The 25,000-nt window shown below is 35.5% G+C and overlaps 1 protein-coding gene across 3 annotated transcripts in view; it reads right to left on the reverse strand.

The window, feature by feature from the left end:
* Positions 1–25,000, reverse strand: part of LOC143036737 (uncharacterized) — a 207,428-nt gene that overhangs the window by 108,681 nt on the left and 73,747 nt on the right. For 2 of the 3 annotated variants that reach the window (XM_076204423.1, XM_076204422.1), the window contains exon 4: positions 8,224–8,643. The exons of the other annotated variant lie outside the window; for it this stretch is intronic. In XM_076204423.1, the coding sequence (XP_076060538.1) occupies positions 8,224–8,643 (420 nt within the window). The remainder of the gene's footprint in view (positions 1–8,223; positions 8,644–25,000) is intronic. 3 annotated transcript variants of the gene reach the window in all.

Here is a 25,000-nt window from a genome sequence, read left to right on the forward strand (position 1 = left end):
ATTACTTTTATGGATTCAATGAGGGAGATGACCTCCCCGACTAGTAAGTCTAGAGGAGAAACTAAAAAAAATTAACAAAGCATGGGAGGTTAGGTTTAACCAATTAACACTAGTTACTCAAAGAGTTGATTAACTAGAACAACTAAAGATGAGTCAAAACCTAAATAAAGAAATAGAATTAAAAAGAAGTAAAGGATGAGAATGAGAAATTAAAGAATAATAATAAAGAGAATAAAGAGTCCATAGCAATAGAGGTACAGGGTTGGAAAAAAGTCCAAGAGAACAACAGAACTGAATTTAATGATATAGTAAAACAACAGATGAAAGAACAAACTAAGGAAACAGTTATTAAAGTAACAAGAGAGAAGAATATAGTAAGAGACTTAGCGGATACAAAGAAATGTATAATTATATTAGGGATGGAAGAGAAGCATAATCCAAATAGGACTACACAAGCAAAGAAGATAAAAGTAAACAAGGTATTAAAAGTAGTTCAAGAAGATGAACAAGAAATAGGGAGAGAAATTTAAGAAATATATAGACTAGGTAAATATAATATAGATAAGACCAGACCAATTAAGGTTAAATTCAGGTCACAAAAAACAGGGAAACTAACAAAAGTGATTTGTATAGACAGGTATGGATAAAATGAGAAATGAATAAAGAGGAAATACAGGAAGAGAAAACAAAAAGGATAGAAGCTAAGGAAAAAAACGAGAACAGAACAGAATCAAAGAGAAATTTTATTGGTGAGTAGTGGATATGAAAGTGAGGAAATGGTTCATAGCAGAAAAAAACAGAAGGGAAACAGAAAACAGGATGGAAGTAGCAGAAAATTAAAAGTGGCCTTCACAAATATAGATGGCTTAATAACAGGTTTGAATGAACTGAATGATTACCTGAAGGAAAAAGAACTGGACATAATGTGAATTGGAGAGACAAAATTGAAAGGTCCATTACCACCCAACAGTGTAGGACATGGTATATACAGTTTTTGGATTAGAAACAAGTAAAACAACAGGAGTTATGTTTCTGACTAAGGACATAAATGTGAGGAATATTATATATGGAAAGAATAGAGAGGATTATGATGGAAATAGAGGACTGGGAAAAGAAGAGCAGGAAGTTTGTGGTAAATTATGTGCCTCCTAAAATGGCTTTGTGGGAAGAGAGAACACAAAAATATGTTAGAAGACACAAGGATAACACTAAATAAGATAATGGAAGATGGAGGAATAGTTACAATGGGTGACTTTAATTGTAAAGAATTCTGCTGGGAAGAGATGACAGTGAAGGGTGGAGACAACCTATGGGGAAATGTACTACTTGATATGATTATAGAACCTACAATGATGCAATGGATACAAGAGAATACTAGTTATAGAAATGAGGAAGAACCATCGAGACTGGACCTAATAATCACATCAGAACCTGGAACAGTGGACAAGATTGAATATAAGACACCAATAGGTAAAAGTGACCACATATTGGTTAAACTGGAACTAAATGAATAAAAATACATGGAAAAATAACAACAATATAGACAGGGAAGATTGATGTATGGAAAAACAAATTTTGATAAAATAAGAGAATTCTTTCAAAAAGCAGACAGGGAAAGGATATACAGGGAGGAAACTACAGTAGAAGAGAAATGGAATATTTTGACAAAAATTTATAAAGGAGTGGAAACTTTTGTTCCCAGACAATGACAAGAAAAAGGATATGTAAGGTGTTGGTACAACAAAAGATGTAGGGAGTTAAAAGCCAAAAGGGATAAAGCTTGGAAAAATGGAAAAAAGACAAAATACCTGAAAAATGGAAAATATATACTAGTTATAGAAATGAATATGTACAAGTGTGCAGAGAAGGAAAGAGAAAATACGAAAAAGATGTCATAGAAAAATGTAAAGATCAAAACTAGATTTGTAAACAAACTGAAAAACAAGAATTAGAGAAACTATGACAAGGAGTTGAATACATAGAGGGAATAGAAATGACAGAAATTATGAACAAACATTTTAAATCAGTGTTTATGAGGGAGAACATACAACTTAGAGATGTCAAGTGGGAGGAGAAATTCACCCCTAGGAAAGAGATAGAAGTATAAAGTAAAGATATAATGAATCACTTGAGTAATCTTGAGGTCAGAAAATCGCATGGACCAGATGAAATGGCAAATTGGATTTTGAGAGAATACAGGGATGAACTAACAGACAAAATACATAGTCTAATAAACAGTTCATAGAAAGGAAAAGCTCCAGAAGATTGGAAAAGAGCATACATAGTACCAATGTATAAAGGGGCAAACAAGGAAGACCCTACTAACTATAGACTGGTCTCTGTTACAAGTATGATAGCTAAAATTTGTGAAAGAATGATCAAAACTAGAAGGGTAAGTCATTTGGAAAAAAACAACATACTAAATCTGAGGCAGTTTGGATTTAGACAAGGAAGATCATGTGTCAAACTTGATGTGTTTCTATTCAAGGCTAGTAAATGTAATACAGGAAAGAGATGGACGGGCTGATTGTGCATTTCTAGACCTGAAAAAAGCTTTTGATAACATGCCACATAAGAAATTGCTAAAGAAATCAGAAACTGCAGGAGGAATACAAGGCAAACTGCTGAAGTGAATGGAAGACTTTTTGCATGAAAGAAAAATGAGTGGTGATAAGAGACAAACCCTCTACTTGAGATGAAGTGATTAGTGGAGTTCCACAAGGAACAGTTTTGGCCCCAATAATGCTTGCTATATATATATCAATGATATGGATGAAGGAATTAAAAGTTATATGAGCTTCTTTGCAGATGATGCAAAATTGTTGAAAAAAGTGAACACTGTAGAAGATTGAGTCACTGCAGAGTGATCTCAATAAAGTATGGGAATGGAGTAGGAAGTGGGAGATGGAATTCAATATTAAGAAGTGTAGTATAATGGAATTTGGAGGAAGCAAAAAAGGAATAGTGGGATCATATACATTGGGAGAGGAAGAAATTAAAAAAGTAGAAAATGAGGACGACCTGGGAGTCATTATTATGAATAATATGTCCCCTGAGAAACATATAAACAAAATTTTTGGAGAAACTTATAATTTAATAAGATGAAAGTGGCATTTCTATACCTGGATGAAGAAATGAGGAAAATACTAGTCACTTTGATAAGACCAACATTGGAGTATGCATCGATGTGGTCACCAGGTACAAAAAATGTATAACAAAACTTGAAAGAATACAAAGATCAATTATGAAATTGGCACCAACGCTCTCAGAACTATCATATGAGGAGAGACTGGCAAAACTTGAGCTACAGACATTAGAACAAAGAAGAGGAGACTTAATAACTATTTATAGAATCATGAAAGGCATGGAAATTCTTGATAGAGAGGATCTAATAAAATGAGATAGTAGAGATACAAGAGGACACAGAAAGAAAATCAAGACAGTTATAGAAGAGACCTGAAAAAGAACAGCTTTCCCCACAGGATAATAGACGTTTGGAATAGATTGAATGAGAATGTGGTGTGTGCAAAAACGATACACAAATTTAAAAACAGTCTAGATAAAACAAGATTTGAAGATGGGACACCATGAGCATAGCTCCCCTTCCCATAAAATACAACTAGGTAATACACATGCACGATCATCAAATTGACGGTGAAGATTGGAACTCTGAAAAAAACGCAATGTCCGTGAATTTCAATGACAAGGAAGTACCTGTGTTGTAATAGTAGGGAAGGGGAAAGCTCATGGTGTAGTGGGAAGGTGAAAAGGAGAAGGGGAGGAATTATTGAGGAAAATGGAAGAAAATGAGGAAGGGGATGAATTGGCCCTGGACATCAGATGGAATGTAAACAAGAGATATGCAGATGACACAGATGAATTCCAACAAGTCAATAAAGTAATTAAAATTAGAAATATAGATAATAGCAGTGCAATACAAAGTGGAGATAATTATTTCTATGGATTTAACGAGGGAGGAGATGACAGCCTTCCCAGATTAGGAAGTCTAGAGGAAAAACTAAAAACAAAAATGAATGAATCATGGGAGGTTAGGTTTAGCCAACTTGCACTGATTACACAAAGAGGTGATATATTGGAAAAACTAAAGGAGAATCTAAACCTAAATAGACAAATTAAAAACAGTTAAAATAAGTAAAGGAAGAGAATGAGGAATTAAAGAGGAATAATAGAATAGAGTCTATAGCATAAGAGGTAAGTGGTTGGAAAAAGGTTCAGGACGATAGTAAAATTGAATTTAGCGATACAGTGAAACAACAGATGAGGGAACCCACTAAGGACACAGTTATTAAAGTGATGAGAGAGGAGGAGAATATAGTAAGAGACTTAGCAGATAAAAAGAAATGTATAATTATATTAGGAATGGAAGAGAAACATAATCCGAATAGGACTACAAGAGTAAGAGATGAGAAAGAGTGAACAAGGTAATAAAATATTTCAAGAAGGTGAACAGGAAATAGAAAAAGAAATTGAAGAAATATATAGGCTTGGGAAATACAGTATAGACAAAACCAGACCAATTAAGGTTAAATTCAGGTCACAAACAACAGCAGATAATGTCTTATCAAAAACAGGAAAACTAGCAGAAAGTGATCAGTACAAACAGGTATGGATAAAAAGAGATGAATAAAGAGGAAAAAAGAGAGGAAAACAAACAAAAAAAATTGAAGCTAAGGAAAAAAATTAGAACAGAACGGAGTCAGAAAAAGAGAAATTCTATTGGAGAGTAGTGGATATGAATGTCAGGAAATGGTTCACAGAGAAAACAGAAGGGAAACTGAAAACAGGATGGAGGTAACAGAAAATTAAAAGTGTCTTTCACATATATAGATGGATTAATAACAGGCTTGAATGAATTGAATGATTACCTGATTGAAAAGGAACCTGACATGATGGGAATTGTGGAGACAAAATTGAAAGTTCCATTACCACCCAACAGTGTAGGACATGGTATATATAATTATTGGATTAGAAACATAGAAGTAAAACAAAGTGGAGTTATGTTCCTGTCTAAGAGGGATATAAATGTGAGGAATGTCACATAAGGAAAGAATAGAGTGGAAATGATTATGATGGAAAATGAGGACAGGGATAAGAAGAGCAGGAAGTTTGTGGGAAATTATGTGCCTCCTAAAACGGCTTTGTGGGAAGAGAGAGAACACAAGAATATGTTAGAAGACACAAGGATAACACTAAATAAGATAATGGAAGATGGAGGAAGAATAGTTATAATGGGTGACTTTAATTTTAAAAAATCTCCTGGGAAGAGATGACAGTGAAGGGTGGAGATGACCTATGGGGAAATGTACTACTTGATGATTATAGAACATACAATTACAATGGATACAAGAGAACACTAGGTAAAGAAATGAGGAAGAGCCATCGAGACTAGACCTAATAATCATATCAAAACCTGAAATAGTGGACAAAATTGAATATAAGACACCAATAAGTAAAAGTGACCACATATTAGTTGAACTGGAACTAAATGAAGAAAAATACATAGGAAAAAATGAACAATATAGAGAGGGAAGAATGATGTATGGAAAAACAAATTTTGATAAAATGAGAAAAAATATTCAAAAAGCAGATTGGGAAAGGATATACAGAGGAAACAACAATAGAAGACAAATAGAATATTTTGACAAAAATTTATAAAGGAGTGGAAAAGTATGTTCAAAGAGAAAAACAAGAAAAAGGATATGTAAAATATTGGTACAACAAAAGATGTAGCGAGTTAAAAGATACAATGGATAAAGCTTGGATGAAATGGAGGAAAGACAAAAAACAAAAAAAATGGAAAATATATACTGGTTATACAAATGAATATGTACAAGTCCACAGAGAAGAAAAGAGAAAATACAAAAAAGACGTCATAGAAAAATGTAAAGATCAATCAAAACTATTTTATAGATTTGTAAACAATAAACTGAAAAACAAACAAGAATTACTGAAACTAAAACAAAGAGGAATAGAATACACAGAGGAAATAGGAATGGCAGAAATTATGAACAAGCATTTTAAATAAGAGTTTATGAGGAAGAACATACAACTTAGAGATGTCAATTGGGAGGAAAAAGTCCCCCCTATGAAAGAGATATAAGTAAAGGAATGAAATAATGAATCACTTGAGAAATCTCGATGTTAGAAAATCGTATGGTCCAGATGAAATGGCAAACTGAATTTTGAGAGAATGTAGGGATGAACTAACACAAACTATATAGTCTAATAAGCAGTTCATTTAAGGAAGGAAAAGTTCCAGAAGATCGGAAAAGAGCAAATATAGTACCAATATATAAAGGGGGAAACAAAGAAGACCCTACTAACTATAGACTGGTCTCTCTTGTAAGGTAGCTAAAATTTGTGAAAGAATGATCAAAATTAGATGGCTAAGGCATTTGGAAAAAACAACATACTAAATCTGAGGCAGTTTGGATTTAAACAAGGAAGATCATGTGTCACAAACTTGATGTGTTTCTATTCAAGACTAATAGGAAAGAGATAGATGGGAAAGAGATAGATGGGCTGATTGTGCATTTCTAGACCTGAAAAAAGCTTTTGATAAGGTGCCACATAAGAAATTGCTAAATTAGAAACTGCAGGAGGAATACTGGGCAAACTGCTGAAGTGGATAGAAGACTTTTTGCATGAAAGGAAAATGTGAGTGGTGATAAGAGACAAACATTCCAATTGGGATGAGGTGATTAGTGGAGTTCCACAAGGAACAGTTTTGGCCCCAATAATGCTATATATATTAATGATATGGATGAAGGAATTGAAAGTTATATGAGCTTCTTCACAGACAATGCAAAAATGTTGAAAAAAGTGAACACCATGGAAGATTGTAAGTTGCTGCAGAATGATCTCAATAAAGTATGGGATAAGAGTAGAAAGTGGGAGATGGAATTCAATATCAAGAAGTGTAGTATAATGGAATTTGGAAGAAGCAAAAAAACAATAGTGGGATCATATAAATTGGGAGAGGAAGAAATTAAAAAAGTGAAAAAAAGAAGGACCTAGGAGTCATTGTTATGAATAATATGTCACCTGAGAAACATATAAACAAGATTTTTGGAGAAACTTATAATTTAATAAGATCAATCAAAGTGGCATTTACATACCTGGATGAAGAAATGATGAAGAAAATACTAGTCATTTTGATAAGACCAAAATTGGAGTATGCAGCGACAACATGGTCACCAAGTACAAAAAAAATGTATAACAAAACTTGAAAGAATACAAAGAGCAATTATGAAATTGACCCCAACACTCTCAGAACTATTATATGAGGAGAGGATGGCAAAACTTGAGCTACAGACATTGGAGCAAAGAAGAGAGAGAGGAGACTTGATAACTATTTATATATCATGAAAGGCATGGAAATTATTGATAGAGAGGATCTAATAAAATGGGATAGTAGAGATACAAGGGAACATAGGAAGAAAATCAAGAAAGACAATTATAGAAGAGACCTGAAAAAGAACAGCTTTCCCCACAGGAAAATAGACGTTTGGAACAAGTTAGATGAGAATGTGGTGTGTGCAAAAACAATACACGAATTTAAAAAGAGTCTAGATAAAATGAAATATGGAGACGGGACACCACATGCATAGTTCCCCTTCCCATGAAATACAACTAGGTAAATACACACACACACTCACCAACACTCAAAGCATATGGAAAATAATAGTAAAGAGGACAATATCCTTACATGATCATCATTATGATAATGAAAGTGATATTAATGAACTGCAGTTGAATACCAAACATTTCTTATTTTATGTAAATTTCATTTCAACTATTAACTACTGGAAGAAATCTTTGTCCCAATGCAAAGCTCCAATAGAAAGCAAATGAATATGGCTTTATTTTAATCTTGTGTGGCTAAAACTATCACAACTGGGGCAATATGAACCTTCTCTTTTCTTACATCTCAATTGCATTTGTTTTGTATTAAAACAATTTAATGTTTACTGGAAAATAAAGACAGTTTAGTACAGTTCCCATGTTTTCACATTTCAGCCTTACTACCTTTAGTAGTATTTGCACATTATACAACTAATATTTACATAATCACATTATGTACTAATGTGTGCTGTATGCACTTCTTCAATTTTTCTTGGCTTTATGCATTTCCTTTTTTTAAGGTGAAGTGAGAGAGAGGATAATATTACCCCACCTTGTGAAACTGGTCCTCAATCCTACCTGGTGAGCTTTGCCTGAGGCCCCTACATGCCCAAAGCCTTTGGGGCCCCAGCCAGAACAGTTAGAGGAGCTGGTACTGGATTGCATCTGACAGCTCAGGTCAGCATGGCCAAGGGCAGGGCTACTGGGCTCAGCCTTAAGGCTGGTGGCCGACAGCAGGGCTTCTTGTACTGGGGCAGAGCAAGAAGTTGTGGTGCTGGTGGAGGAGGTGGTGGTGGACTGGTGTGGAAGGTGCTCACGGGGGGACGCCACATCCGAGGAAAGCTGAGCCTGTACAATGCTAGGGCTCTGAGTGCTCGGCCCTTCCTGGGTCACAGGAGACACTAGGCCACTAACCGAGTCAGAGCTGAGGGCGGGGCCCATGGATGAACCACCTACTCCTCCTACTCCTCCTTGTAACAAACTGACTAGAAACACTTTCTGTAAGGACACAGCCCACATGGGCACAAGGGCATCAGATTCAACATCTGACTCCACAAAAAAGGCAGCACTATAAGGAATGGCTAACCAGCACCTACTTACCTATACCTGCCCTTTACATACAAACTACACAAATGAGCCCAAGCTGTGACCTGTGACTATGGTGGTAACATCATGCTGTCCTGCTGCACTATCCTAAGCATTCATCATCATATGCCACACTATTTGGCATCTTTAAGTAAAACAGCCTATTAACATCTTCATCAGGAATCAAACAGAATCCTCCCTGACACTACAAATTCTGATAGAGGCCTTCTCTGGCTTCAAAAAATTTGCGTAAAGAAATGAAAGAAAAAATAATAATAACAGCAATATTTCCTGTAAATAATTTTCCTCCTTAGATAAAAACAAAGGAATCATTGCCAGACCAAAAAAAATTCTTTTTAGATAATTCATGGACAATAGGAAGCTTTGGCTACATAAGGATCCTTACAAAGCCAACAAATTCAGTAAAAACTCATCTAACCTTCATATCTTAAACTTTTAACCTACAGCTCTATGTGCTGAGTGTTATCTTACAATAACTGTTGAAAAAAAAAAGAATCATAATAATCATTGGACAGCAAGCTATCCAGGTATAGGGTAATGATTTCCTGATTACTTTTGAGGTGAGTTTAACCAATACTGTATCAATAGCTCCACTATATACAGAGTAAAAATTATTCTGTATACAAAAAAAAAAAAATTCAATGCCCTATCATAATCATCTCTTCACACTAAGCCTTGCTCCAATTCTAAGTTCATCCAAACCCTACAAATCTAATTGATAAATTCCTTCTCTTGCACCCTTTACAGTAAAGCTCAAATGTAAATTTTGTTAATATAATGGTGAGATGTGGTAGAAAAAAAATCTGAAATATGGGATACCTTCCCAACCTCATGCAGTGAAACATAATCACAAAATAAAATGTTCTAAATTATGTGTCCTGAAAACAGTTCTGGTTCAGTGTAACATATCAACTATGAACAATTTGGAAAAATCAAAATTCATATGGTTATCTTTCCAATACTTATCAATATTGTATACCTTAAGATTAAATACCGACAGTAAACATTCCCTTGAAAAAGTGAAAGCTATACACTTCAAATGTGAATGATCAAGGACAAAATAATATATTTCTGCTATAAAAATTGCTAACCCTCAAAGTAATAAAGTTAATGCTTGATATCTCCTTGAAATACTTGCATTTAATGTGTCAAAAGACAAACTGGATATAAAAATGTACACTATACAGTTTCAAATTAAATGCAGTAGAATTTTACTAATCAATTTTCAAGGTAAAATTTTGAGTTCCCTATATTCTATGCTTGACCTCAAATAAAAGTATGCTATTTCAGAGAAATATTTCTGATATTATTGGAAAAGAAAAAAACATATGTAAACACACACACAGACACACACGTCGGTCGAAGTGACAACGAAGTTTGGAACTACAAGAAAACTTCAAGTTTCATCGATCTCAACAATGAGGGAGTACCTTTGTTGTATTAATAGGGAAGGGGAAAGCTCATGGTGTAGTGGGAAGGTGAAGAAAAAGGAGAAGGGGAGGGATTACTGAGGAAAATGGAAGGAAATGAGGAAGGAGATGAATGGGCCCAGGAAGTCAGATGGCAGGTCAGCAAGAGAGGGGCAGACAACAGTGGTGATGTTCAAGAGAAAAGTAAAAATGTAAAAATTAGAAATATAGATAAGAGCAGCACAATGGAAGGTGAAGATAATTGTTTCCATGGATTTAATGAGGGAGGAAATGACAACTTTCCCCAACTAGTAAATCTAGAGGAGAAACTAAAAGAAATGAACGAAACATAGGCGGTTAGGTTTAACCAATTAACTCTAGTTACCCAAAGAGTTAATAAACTGGAAGAACTAAAGAAATAGAAGAATTAAAAAGACAATTAAGAGAAGTAAAGGAAGAGAATGAGGAATTAAAGAGGAATAATAAAGAGAATATAGAGTCCATAGCAAAAGAGGTAAGTGGTTGGAAAAAAGTACAAGAGAACAATAAAATTGAATTCTAAGGTATAATGGAGCAGCAGATGAAAGAACAAACTAAACACACAGTTATTAAAGGGATGAGGGAGAAGGAGAATATAGTAAGAGACTTAGCGGATAAAAATAAATGTACAATTATATTAGGGATGGAAGAAGTATAATCCAAATAGGACTACAAGAATAAAGGAATAAAAGGAAAAAGTAAATAAGATATTAGAAGTAGTTCAAGAAGATGAACAAGAAACAGGGAAACAAATAGAAGAAATATATAGACTACGGAAATACAATACAGATAAGACCAGCCCAATTAAGGTTAACCACTTCACTACGGGACTTAAATCTCGTGGGCAGCAGCCAATGCCAGCCATACAACGTGTCGTAATAATACTCGCATCATAAAATATAGTCACGGCTTATATCGATCATTCTCTCTTTCACCCGTGAATTTTGAAAACCACAGAGAATGGGATTAAGAGCAGATTAGGGAGAATGTAAAAACACAGGGGCGACTACAATAAATATAATCAAGACGCCGATATGGCAGCGTCACGAATCCACTTGCTCCTCATGACGCCTACGTGTGTGGCACCATATGGAAGGGGTTAAATTCAGGTCACAAATGACAGCAGAGAATATCTTAGCAAAAACAGGGAAACTAGCAGACAGTGACCAATATAAATAGGTATGGATAAAAAGAGAAATGAATAAAGAGGAAGGAGAGGAGAAAACGAAGAGACTAAAAGCTAAGGGGTGAAAAAAAATGAGAAAAGAACAGAGTCAGAAAAAGAGAAATTCTATTGGAGAGTAGTGGATATGAAAGTCAGGAAATGGTTCATAGCAGAGGAAAACAGAAAACAGGATGGAGGTAACAGAAAATTAAAAGTGTCTTACACAAATATAGATGAATTAATAACAAGCTTGAACGAACTGAATAAAGGAAAAAGAACTGGACATAATGGAAATTGTAGAGACAAAATTGAAAGGTCCACTACCACCCAACAGTGTAGGTCATGGTGCACATAATTATTGGATTAGAAACAGAGAGGTAAAACAAGGGAGTGGAGTTATGTTCCTGACTAAGAAGGATATAAATGTGAGGAATGTCACATATGGATAAAATAGAGTAGAGATGCTTATGATGGAAGTAGAGGACAAGGATGGGAAGAGCAGGAAGTTTGTAGTAAATTATGTGCCTCCTAAAATGGCTTCGTAGGAAGAGAGAGAACACAAGAATATGTTAGAAGACACAAGGATAACACTAAATAAGATAATGGAAGATGGAGGGAGAATACTTATAATGGGTGACTTTAATTGTAAAAAAAATCTCCTGGGAAGAGATGACAGTAAAGGGTGGAGATGACCTATGGGGAAATGTACTACTTCATATGATTATAGAACATACAATGACACAATGGATACAAGAGAATACTAGGTATAGAAATGAGGAAGACCCATTGAGACTGGACCTAATAATCACATCAGAACCTGAAATGGTGGACAAGATTGAAAATAAGACACCAATAAGTAAGAGTGACCGCATATTGGTTGAACAGGAACTAAATAAGGAAAAATACCTGAAAAAAAGATTAACAATATAGAAGGGGAAGATTGATGTGTGATTTTTTTTTTTTTTTCATAAAATAAGAGAATTCTTTCAAAAAAAAGACTGGGGAAATCATACACTAGGAGGAAATAACAGAAGAGAAATGGAGTATTTTGACAAACAATTTATAAAGGAGTGGAAAAGTATGTCCCAAGACAACAACAAGAATAAGAATATGTAGTGTTGGTACAACAATAGATGTAGGGAGTTGAAAGACAAAAGGGATAAAGCTTGGATAAAATGGAAGAAAGACAAAAGACCTGAAAATGGAAAATATATATTATAAAAATGAATATGTACAAGTGTGCAGAGAAGAAAAAGAGAAAATACGAAAAAGATGTCATAGAAAAATGTAAAGATCAACCAAAACTATTCTATACATTTGTAAACAAACTGAAAAACTAACAAGAATTAGAGAAACTACAACAAGGAGTTGAATACACAGAGGAAATAGAAATGGCAGAAATTATGAATAAGCATTTTAAATCAGTGTTTACGAGGGAGAACATACAACCTAGAGATATCGAGTGGGAGGAGAAAGTACCCCCTAGGAAAGAGATAGAAGTATCAAGGAATGAAATAATGAATCACTTGAGTAAACTCGGTCAGAAAATCGCATGGACCAGATGAAATGGCACACTGGATTTTGAGAGGATGCAGGAATGAACACACAAAATACATAGTCTAATAAACAGTTCATTGAAAGAAGGAAAAGCTCCAGAAGATTGTAAAAGAGCAAATATAGTACCAATATATAAAGGGGGAAACAAAGAAGACCCTACTAACTATAGACTGGTCTCTCTTACAAGTACGATAGCTAAAATTTGTGAAAGAATGATCAAAATTAGATGGGTTAGGCATTTGGAGGGGAAAAAAAAAAATACTAAATCCAAGGCAATTTGGATTTATAAAAGGACGATCATGTGTCACAAACTTAATATGTTTCTATTCAAGGCTAATAGATATAATACAAGAAAGAGATGAGCTGATTGTGCATTTCTAGACCTGAAAAAAGCTTTTGATAAGATGCCACATAAAAAATTGCTTAAGAAATTAGAAACTGCAGGAGGAATACAGGGCAAACTGCTTAAATGGGTGAAAAACTTTTTGCAAGAAAGAAAAATGAGAGTAGTGATAAGAGACAAACACTCAAGATGGGATGAAGTAATAAGTGATGTTCCACAAGGAACAGTTCTGGCCCCAATAATGTTTGCTATATATATTAATGATATGGATAAAAGAATTGAAAGTTATATTAGCTTCTTTGTGGATGATGCAAAATTGATGAAAAAAGTGAACACTGAGGAAGATTGTGAGTCGCTACAGAGTGATTTCAATAAAGTATGGAAATGGAGTAGGAAGTGGGAGATGGAATTCAATATCAAGAAGTTTAGTATAATGGAATTTGGAAGAAGCAAAAAAACAATAGTGGGATCATATAAATTGGGAGAGGAAGAAATTAAAAAAGTAGAAAATGAGAAGGACGTGGGAGTCATTATTATGAATAATATGTCCCCTGGGAAATACACAAACAAAATTTTTGGAGAAACTTATAATTTAATAAGAACAATCAAAGTGGCATTTACATACCTGGACGAAGAAATGGTGAAGAAAATACTAGTCACTTTGATAAGACCAAAATTGGAGTATGCAGTGACAACGTGGTCAACAAGCCCAAAAAAATGTATAACAAAACTTGAAAGAATACAAAGAGCAATTACAAAATTGGTACCAACACTCTCAGAACTATCATATGAAGAGAGACTAGCAAAACTTGAGCTACAGACATTAGAGCAAAGAAGAGAGAGGAGACTTGATAACAATAGAATCATGAAAGGCATAGAAACTATTGATAGAGAGGATCTAGTAAAATGGGATAGTAGAAATACAAGAGGACACAGAAAGAAAATCAAGAAAGACAGTTATAGAAGAGATCTGAAAAAGAACAGCTTTCCCCACAGAGAAATAGATGTTTGGAGCAAGTTAGATGAGAAAGTGGTGTGTGCAAAAACAATACATGAATTTAAAAACAGTCTAGATAAAACGAGATATGAAGACAGGACACCACGAGCATAGCTCCCCTTCCCATAAAATACAACTAGGTAAACTAGGTAAATACATACATTTATACACATGCATTCACAATGTACATATGTGCTTGTGTATTTACCTAGTTGTATTTTATGGGAAGGAGGGAAGCTGTGCTCATGGGGTCCCATCTCTTTGCATCCACTTATCAAACTTTGGCTTAAATTCATTTGTTGTTGGCCTAGATTATATTTTCATCCAATTTGTTCTATAAACCTATGCATATATGTGGAAAACTATACTTCCTACCATCTAACCAATCTTGTTTATTCAACTTCTTACTATAACCTCTTGTTGGTCTTTCATCCCATACCAGCATGTCCTGTTAATTTTCTCTATACATTTTTCTTACCTAAATATCATTATCATGTTGCCCCTTTTCAATCTTGCAACATGGGAAGTTTTTTTTTTTTTTTTTTTTTTTTTTTTTTTTATTCTTTCATCATAAGTCAAATCATTTAGTCAAGCTTGAGGTCATCTTGATTGTTTCCCTTTATATTCTATTTTTCTTATATCTTTCTTTAAGTGTGGGGACCACACCACTGCTGTGTATTCTAGTCTGGGATAAATCTGACTTTCAAATATTTTTTTTCATGTCTTCATCCATATTCTGGCACTTATTCTGACACTATTCAGCAACTTATAGCTCCTTCTATTATTCTCACTATATGGCCTTCTGGTAACAGATCATCTCTGATTAAAACCCTTATACCTTTTTCTTCCTTAGCCTCTACTATTAAGTCATCAATCCCCCTTACCTAAGTCTTACTAATGCTGTTTACAATCCTTCTCATTTTTCACTTTATTCACAATCTTAGCATTATCCAAAACCAAGTTTACACAGCAGCTACCTATTCCATTCATCATATTGATATACAGTATGAACACTACAGGTGCCAGAACTGAACCCTGTGGTACCCCACTTATCATCTCTCTTCAGTCTGACTTTTGATCTCTCACTACCATTTTCATATATCTATTACTGAAAGTCTTTTACCTATTTCAATGTACTCCCTCTAAGGTCTATGTTTTCTAACTTCACTTTTGTGAAGCACCTTATCTATAGTTTTTTTTCCAAATCCAGATATACATAATCAACCCAACACTCATATAACACATCAGCCACTTTTAAACTTAGCAGGTTGGTTACACAAGACCTTCCTTATCTAAATCTAAATTGTCAATGAAGATTCTTTTCTCCTACAAGTATTTCTTCCACATATTCCTACAATTTTTTCACATATTTTGAATATTCAACTGGCCAGAGAGGGAGATGGAGAGGAAGAGGAAGGGAGAGAGAGGGAGAGTGGAGAAGAGAGGGGAGGAGAGAGGGGAGGAAAGGGAGGGTGGGAGGAAAGGGAGGGTGGGAGGTAAGGAGAGGGAAAGAGATAGAGGGATGACCTAACAATAATAGCATAACATAGTAACTACATGACTGCAGTTAAGAACACCCAAACTTATATGGACAAACTAAAACAACTGCTCAGAAATAATAGAATAGAACCCTCACCCTAAAAATAAATTGGGAAACTGTTCACTCTAGACAACAAGGAAAAAATTGCAGTCAAATTTAGTGGCCACAAGCTTCCAATTGAAAAGAAACCTAAAATTCTAGGCCTCACATCTTATACACATTTCACTTTAAGCATGCATGTCAAAGATCTGACAGTGAGGGACCAATGAAGGGTACATGCAGGTGGTGGTTATGCAAAGCTACCCATTTTCAAAATATGTCAACACCGTCTCTTACATCAGGAGCATGATACTCAGTCTCTTGTACTGGGCCCAAGGTCTCTTTGTTTTACTTTCAACTGTATTTCTAATTATTATTATTATTTCTTTCATACATGGAAAGCTGACAATTGGCAACTACTCTTTTCTCCCTACCACTTTGAACTGGTAACAGAAACAAATTCACATTAATACAACACAGACAACAGCCAAAGTTTCTTCCCAGAGAGACCTGTGGGAGGTTCCTAGGACTGTTGCCAGCCACTGTGGGGCTGTAAGTTATCCACTTAGTGACACAATTGACCGACTGATCTGACAGTGAAAAAAAAAAAAAAAAAAAACATATATGCATACATACATATATCAAAGGCTTTTTCCTCCTTACAAGAGAGGTAGCCAAAAACACAAAAGCATAAAAACCACTCCCACCCATTCCATCTCCAACATATTCCACTCCCTTCTACCCTCTTCCCTCCCTCTTATCTTGGCATCCCTGCATCCTGCCCACTGCCCTGGGTTAGAAGCAGTGTCGCAAACACAGCTCATCCACAGCAAGGCAGCTTCATTAAATAGCCAACCCCCCTCTCCATCCCCTCATGCAGAAAAGGAGATGGGGAAAAATCCCTTTGTGCTGCATCAATTTATTTCTAATACATACTCACCTCCCATCCCCCACCCACTCCCCCAAGTACATCACAGCATCATCCATACACAGCCCTTCTCCATTCACCCCTATCTTCTGTCTTCTCCTGTCCTTCCTCAACAGACATTCCCGTTTTTCACAATGCCCCTTTTACCCCATACATCCATCTCATCCTAGGTCACCCCCTCATATTCACTCCTTCCACCTTTGCCTTTCACACCTCTTTTACTAATCTTTCTTCACTCGTTCTTTTCAAGTGTCCGAACCATCCCAATACTCTTTCATCAACCCTATCTCCCAATTCCCTTTCTACCCCTGTTCTTTTCCTCACCTCCTCATTTCTCACTCTATCTAGCCTAGTAACCCCTATCATACTTCTCTGGCACCTCATCTCAAACAAATTCAAACTCTTCCTCTCTTATGTTCCATGTTTCTGCCCCATACAATTTCCTCTTAGCATCTAATCCCAAATCTCTATTTCTCGTTACACTTTTTAATCCACCAAGGCATTTACTTGCTTCTCTCAATCTACATTCTACCTCCACCTCTACTCCTCCCTTTTCCTTCACATTCGCACCCAAGTATCTAAAACTATCCACTTCCTCCAGTCTCTCTCCCTTATATTCACTTCCAGTCTGCTGCCACTTTCTCCCCTTGTACATCTCATCATCTTACTTTTACCCACATTTATCTTCAGCTTTCTTCTTTCGCACACCTTCCCAAACTCTTGTCACTACCTTCCTCTGATCCTGCAACAAGCACAGTATTGTCAGCAAACAACTGGCTTATCTCCCACTTTTCTCCATTTTCTTTAACCATCTCCAATCCCTGACCATCCTTGCATTTACCTCTCACACCACCCTATCCATGTATAGATTGAACAGCCAGGGCAACATAACACATCCCTGACACAGTCCCACCTTTACCTCAAACCATTCTCTCCATTTCTAATCCTAACACAAGCTCTACTACTCTTGTAAAAACTCTTGACTATTCTTAAAACCTTTCCTCCTATCCCATATATCTGCAATACCTCCCACAGTGCCTTCCTGTCTACCCTGTCGTAAGCCTTTTCCAGATCCATAAAAGCCCAAAAAATATCCTTACCTTTTCCTATATCTTTCTCACATATCCTTACCTCAAAAATCTGATCTACACAAACCCTACCTGTCCTAAACCCACATGGTTCCTCACCAATTACTCTGTTCCTCTCTTATCCTCTAAACCAAGACCTTCCCATAAGTCTTCCCAACTACACTCACACTTGTCCCTTTTTCCATTGTCAAGTGGCACTATACAGGAACTCCTCCAGTCCTCTGGCACTCTACTCTCTCTTAAACAAGCATTAAATAACTACACCTGCCAGTCCACCATCACTGTATCTCCTTTTTTCACTGATTCTGCATAACATCCATCCAACCCAGGTGCCTTACCTGCTCTAATCATCTTATCAACTGCCTTCACATCATCTTTCCTTATTTCTCCTCCATTTTCCTCACTCATCATGACCATTTTCTCATCACTTCCCACTGCAACTACCTTTCCCTCCCTATCCTCCTTCACATTTTGCAACTCCCTAAAATTATCTGCCCATCTTCCTCTTACTGCCATCTCTTCCAATATCATCTCTCAATCTGCACCTTTTACATTTTCTTCTCTAATTGATTTGTCTCCTTTTCCTCTCTTAATTTCTTTCCAATACATTTGTTTATTACATTAAAAAATTTCTGTCATACTCTTACCCCATTTCACATCTGCTCTCCTCTTTGCCTCCTGTATATTATGTTTTACTTCTCTTTTCTTTGTACCTCTCATATGACTCAAAATACACTCATGATGGGATGAAGTAATAATCGGTGTTCTGCAAGGAACAGTTCTGGCCCCAATAATGTTTGCTATATACATTAATGATATGGATGAAGGAAATGAAAGCTATAGAGCTTCTTTGCAGATGATACAAAACTACTGAAAAGAGTGAACACGGAAGAAGATTGTGAATCACTACAGTGTGATCTAAATAAAGTACAGGAATGGAGTAGGAAGTAGGAAATGGAGTTCAATACAAAAAAGTGTAGTATAATGGAATTTGGAAAAAGCAAAAACAGAATAACAGGATCATATCAATTGGGAGAAGGAATAAAAAAAGTAGAAAATGAGATGGACCTGGGAGTCATTGTTATGAATAATATGTCACCTGAGAAACATATAAATAAGATTTTTGGAGAAACTTATAATTCAATAAGAACAATCAAAGTTGCATTTACATACCTGGATGAAGAAATGGTGAAGAAAATTCTAATCACCCTGATAAGACCAAGACTGGAATATGCAGCTACGATATGGTCACCAAGTACAAAAAAAAGTATAAAAAAACTTGAAAGAATACAAAGAGCAATTACAAAACTGGCACCAACACTCTCAAAACTATCATATGAAGAGAGACTAGCAAAACTTGAACTACAGACACTAGAGCAAAGAAGAGAGGGAGGAGATTTGATAGCTATTTACAGAATCATGAAAGGCATAGAAATTACTGATAGAGAGAATCTGATAAAATGGGATGATAGAAATACAAGAGGATATGGAAAGAAAATAAAAAAAGACAGCTATAGAAGAGATCTAAAAAAGGACAGCTTTCCTCACAGAGTAATAGACAGTTGGAACAAGTTAGATGAGAAAGTGGTGTGTGCAAAAACAATACATGAATTTAAAAATAGTTTAGATAAAATGAGATATGAAGACGGGACACCACGAGCATAGCTCCCCTTCCCGTAAAATACAACTAGGTAAATACAACTAGGTAAATACATATATATATATATATACACATATGTACACACACACACACACACTTCAACGAACGGACGGCTTAGAAGACGTTCTGAAGAAAATTGAAGTTTTGTGGATCACAACGCAAAGAGAAGTGCCAATTGTATTTACAGGGTGGGGGGAAATTGCTCGTGGGGTAGTAGGAAAGTAGGGAAAGAGGAGAAGGGGAGGGATTGCTGAGGGAAATGGAAGGAAATGAGGAAGGAGTAGACTTGGCCCAGGCAGACAGAGCGACGATGAAATGTCTAATAAAAATGTAAAGATTAGAAGTATAGAGAAGAGCAATACAGTAGAAAGTGATGAGAATATTTTCCAGGGATTTAAAGAGGGGGGGGGGGACACAACCCCCCCCCCCCCCCCCCCCCCCCCGACTGACAAGACTAGAAGAGAAGGTCGATAAGATGATCGAGGACTTGGAGCGTAGGTTCGGTCATGTTAACATTCTACAAAGAGTTGAAAAATTGGAAGAACTAGAGAAGGCGAACAAAAACTTAACTGATGAAATAGAAAACCTGAAAAGACAGTTAAAAGAAGTAAAGGTGGAGAATGAGGAATTGAAGAGGAATAGTAAAGAAAACAGAGAGGGATGGAAGTCGATAAAAGAAAACAGTAAAGTTGCATTTACTGATATAATTAAACAGCAAATGAGAGAACAAACTGAAGACTCAGTTATTAAAGTGATGAGACAGAAGGAGAATATAGTAAGAGACTTAGCTGACAAAAAGAAATGTATAATTATATTAGGAATGGAAGAGAAACATAACCCAGATAGAACCTCAAGAACCAATGAGGAAAATGAAAAAGTAAGCAGTTTACTAAAATTAGTTCAGGAAGATGAACCAGAAATTATGAAGGTAATTTAGGAAAAATTCAGGCTCGGAAAGTATAGTACAGATAAGACCAGACCAATTAAGATTAAATTCAGGTCACAAACGACGGCAGAGAATATCTTATCCAAAACAGGGAAACTAGCAACAAGTGAACAATATAAAAAGGTATGGATAAAAAGGGAAATGAATAAAGAGGAAAGAGAGGAAGAAAAGCAGAAAAGACTTGAAGCTAAGAAAAAAAAACGAGAGCAGAACGGAGTCAGAGAAAGAGAGATTCTATTGGAGAGTAGTGAATATGAAACTAAGGCAGTTCGACATACAAGAGAAAAACAAAAGGGAAACAGAGAACACAATGGTAGTGACAGAAAACTAAGAGTGTCTTACACAAATATAGATGGATTAATAACAGGATTGAATGAGCTGAATGATTATTTGAAAGAAAAAGAACCGGACATAATGGGAATTGTAGAAACAAAATTAAAAGGCCCACTACCACCCAACAGTGTAGGACATGATGCATATAATTATTGGATTAAAAACAGAGAGAAAAAGCAAGGGGGTGGAGTTATGTTCCTGACTAAAAAGGATATAAACGTGAAGGGTGTCATATATGGAAAGAATACAGTAGAGATGATTATGATAGAAGTGGAAGACAGAGATAAGAAGAGCAGAAAATTTGTGATAAATTATGTGCCTCCGAAAACAGACTCATGGGAGGAGAGTGAACATAAAAGTATGTTAGAGGACACAAAGATAACTTTAAATAAAATAAGGGAAGATGGAGGAAGAATGGTTATAATGGGCAACTTTAATTGCAAAGAAATCTGCTGGGAAGAAATGACAGTAAAGGGAGGAGACGGCTCATGGGGAAACGCTCTACTTGAGATGATTACTAACCATACAATGACACAATGGATACAGGAGAACACCAGGTATAGAAATGAAGAAGAACCATCGAGACTAGACTTAATAATTACATCTGAACCTAGAATAGTGGACAAGATTGAATATAAAACACCAATAAGTAAAAGTGACCACATATTGATTGAACTGGAACTTAATGAAGAAAAATATATGAAAAGAAATGAGCAATATAGAAAAGGAAGAATGATGTATGAAAAAACAAACTTTGATAAAATAAGAGAATTCTTTCAACATGCAAAGTGGGAAGAAATATACAAAGAAGAAACAACAGAAGAGAAATGGAATATTTTGACAAAAATTTACAAAAAAGGAGTGGAAAAGTATGTCCCAAGACAAAAACAAGAAAAAGAATATGTAAAATGCTGGTACAATAAAAGTTGTAGGGAGTTAAAAGACAAAAGAGACAAAGCCTGGACCAGATGGAAAAAAGACAGAAGACCTGAAAAATGGAAAATATATACCGGTTATAGAAATGAATATGTACAAACGTACAGAGAGGAAAAGAGAAAATATGAAAAAAATGTCATAGAAAAGTGTAAAGATCAACCAAAAGTATTCTACAGATTTGTAAACAATAAACTGAAAAACAAACAAGACTTGGAGAAATTAAGACAAGAGGGAGTTGAATACACTGAGGAAATAGAAATGGCAGAAATTATGAACAAACATTTTAAATCAGTGTTTACAAGGGAGAACATACAACCTGAAGAGATTGAATGGAAAGAGAAAGTCCCCCCTATGGAAGAAATAGAAGTAACAAAGAATGAAATATTGAAACACTTGAGTAATCTTGATGTCAGAAAATCGCATGGACCAGATGATATAGCAAACTGGATTCTGAAAGAATGCAGGAATGAACTGGCAGACAAAATACATAGCATACTAAACAGTTCCTTGAAAGAAGGAAAAGTTCCAAAAGATTGGAAAAAAGCAAATATAGTACCTATATATAAAGGAGGAAATAAAGAAGAACCTACAAACTATAGACCAGTCTCTCTAACAAGTACAATAGCAAAAATTTGTGAAAGAATGATCAAAAGTAGATGGGTAAAATATTTAGAAAAAAAAACAGTGTTAAATCCAAGGCAATTTGGATTCAGACAAGGACGATCATGCGTCACCAATTTAATATGTTTCTATTCAAGGCTAATAGATATAATACAAGAAAGAGATGGATGGGCGGACTGTGCATTTCTAGACCTAAAGAAAGCTTTTGACAAAGTTCCACATAAGAAGTTGCTTAAGAAATTAGAAACTGAAGGAGGAATACGGGGAAAACTAGTAAATTGGATGGAAGACTTTTTGCAAGAAAGAAAAATGAGAGTAGTGATAAGAAACCAGCACTCAAAATGGGATGAAGTAATAAGCGGTGTTCCGCAGGGAACAGTTCTGGCCCCAATAATGTTTGCTATATATATTAATGATATGGATAAAGGAATAGAAAGCTATATGAGCTTCTTTGCAGATGATGCAAAACTAATGAAAAGAGTGAGAACTGAAGAAGATTGTGAATCACTACAGAGAGATCTAAATATAGTACAGGAATGGAGTAGGAAGTGGGAGATGGAGTTCAATACAAAAAAGTGTAGTATAATGGAATTTGGAAAAAGCAAAAACAGAATAACAGGAGCATATAATTTGGGAGAAGGAATAAAAAAAAGTAGAAAATGAGAAGGACCTGGGAGTCATTGTTATGAATAATATGTCACATGAGAAACATATAAATAAGATTTTTGGAGAAACTTATAATTTAATAAGAACAATCAAAGTTGCATTTACATACCTGGATGAAGAAATGGTGAAGAAAATCCTAATCACCCTGATAAGACCAAGATTGGAATATGCAGCTACGATATGGTCACCAAGTACAAAAAAATGTATAAAAAAAAACTTGAAAGAATACAAAGAGCAATTACAAAACTGGCACCAACACTCTCAAAACTATCATATGAAGAGAGACTAGCAAAACTTGAACTACAGACACTAGAGCAAAGAAGAGAGGAGATTTGATAGCTATTTACAGAATCATGAAAGGCATAGAAATTACTGACAGAGAGAATCTGATAAAATGGGATAACAGAAATACAAGAGGACACGGAAAGAAAATAAAAAAAGACAGCTACAGAAGAGACTTGAAAAAGAACAGCTTTCCTCACAGAGTAATAAACAGTTGGAACAAGTTAGATGAGAAAGTGGTGTGTGCAAAAATAATACATGAATTTAAAAATAGTTTAGATAAAATGAGATATGAAGACGGAACCCCACGAGCATAGCTCCCCTTCCTGTAAAATACAACTAGGTAAATACACGTCAGTCGAAGTGACAACGAAGTTTGGAGCTCCCAAGAAAACTTCAAGTTTCATCGATCTCAACAATGTGGGAGTACCTTTGTTGTATTAATAGGGAAGGGGAAAGCTCGTGGTGTAGTGAGGTGAAGAAAAAGGAGACAGGGAGGGATTACTGAGGGAAATGGAAGGAAATAAGAAAGGTGACGAACGGGTTTCCCCGGACGTCAGGAGAAATGTGTATGTGTGTATGTACACACATAAACACACACACACACACACACGTCGGTTGGGGTGGCAGCAAAATCTGGACTCCAGTGAAATCTTCAAAATTATGAGGACCACAAGTACATGCGTTGTATTAATAGGGAAGGGGAAAGCTCGTGGTGTAGTGGAAAGGTACAGAAAAAGGAGAAGGGGAGGGATTGTTGAGGAAAATGGAAGGAAAATGAGGAAGGGGACGAATGGACCCAGGATCTTAGGAAAGGCGTAAACAAATGGGGGGTGCAATATACAGATGAACAACAAGGAAGCAGAGGTGTGAAGAGCAGAAATATAGATAATAGCAGCTCAATGGAGATGATAACTGCTTTTATGGATTTAAAGAGGCAGGAGAGGACATCCTTCCCTGACTAATAAATTTAGAAAAAAAAAAAAAAAAAAAGAAGAATGGAAGGTTAGGTTTGACCAATTAACTCTAGTTGCTGAGAAAGTTGATAAACTGGAAGAACTAAGAAAAGAGAATCAAAATCTAACTAAAGTAGAAGATTTAAAACGACAGTTAAGAGAAGTAAAGGAAGAGAATGAGGAATTGAAGATGAATAATAAAGAGAATAAAGAGTCCATAACAAAGAAAGTGGTTGGAAAAAGGTTCAGGAGAATAACAAAACTGAATTTAGAGATATAGTGAAACAACAGATGAAGGAACAAACTGAAGGCACAGTTATTAAAGTGATGAGAGGGAAGGAGAATATAGTAAGAGACTTAGCAAATAAAAAGAAATGTATAATTATATTAGGGATGGAAGAGAAGTACAATCTAAATAGGACTACAAGAATAAAGGAAGAAAAGGAAAAAGTAAATAGTATATTAGAAGTAGTTCAAGATGAACCAGAAATAGGGAAGCAAATAGAAGAAATGTCTAGGCTTGGGAAATACAATACTGATACGACCAGACCAATTAAGGTTAAATTCAGGTCACAAACAACAGCACAGAATATCTTAGCAAAAACAGGGAAACTAGCAGAGTGAGCAATTTAAACAGGTATAGATAAAAGGAGAGATGAATAAAGAGGAAAGAGAGGATGAGAAAGCAAAAAGACTAACAAGAAAAGAACAGAGACGGAAAAAGATAAATTCTATTGGAGAGCA

The sequence above is a fragment of the Oratosquilla oratoria genome, chromosome 21 (genome assembly GCF_046742065.1).
Source record: "Oratosquilla oratoria isolate Oo_2021 chromosome 21, ASM4674206v1, whole genome shotgun sequence".
Taxonomy (NCBI): Eukaryota; Metazoa; Arthropoda; class Malacostraca; order Stomatopoda; family Squillidae; genus Oratosquilla; species Oratosquilla oratoria.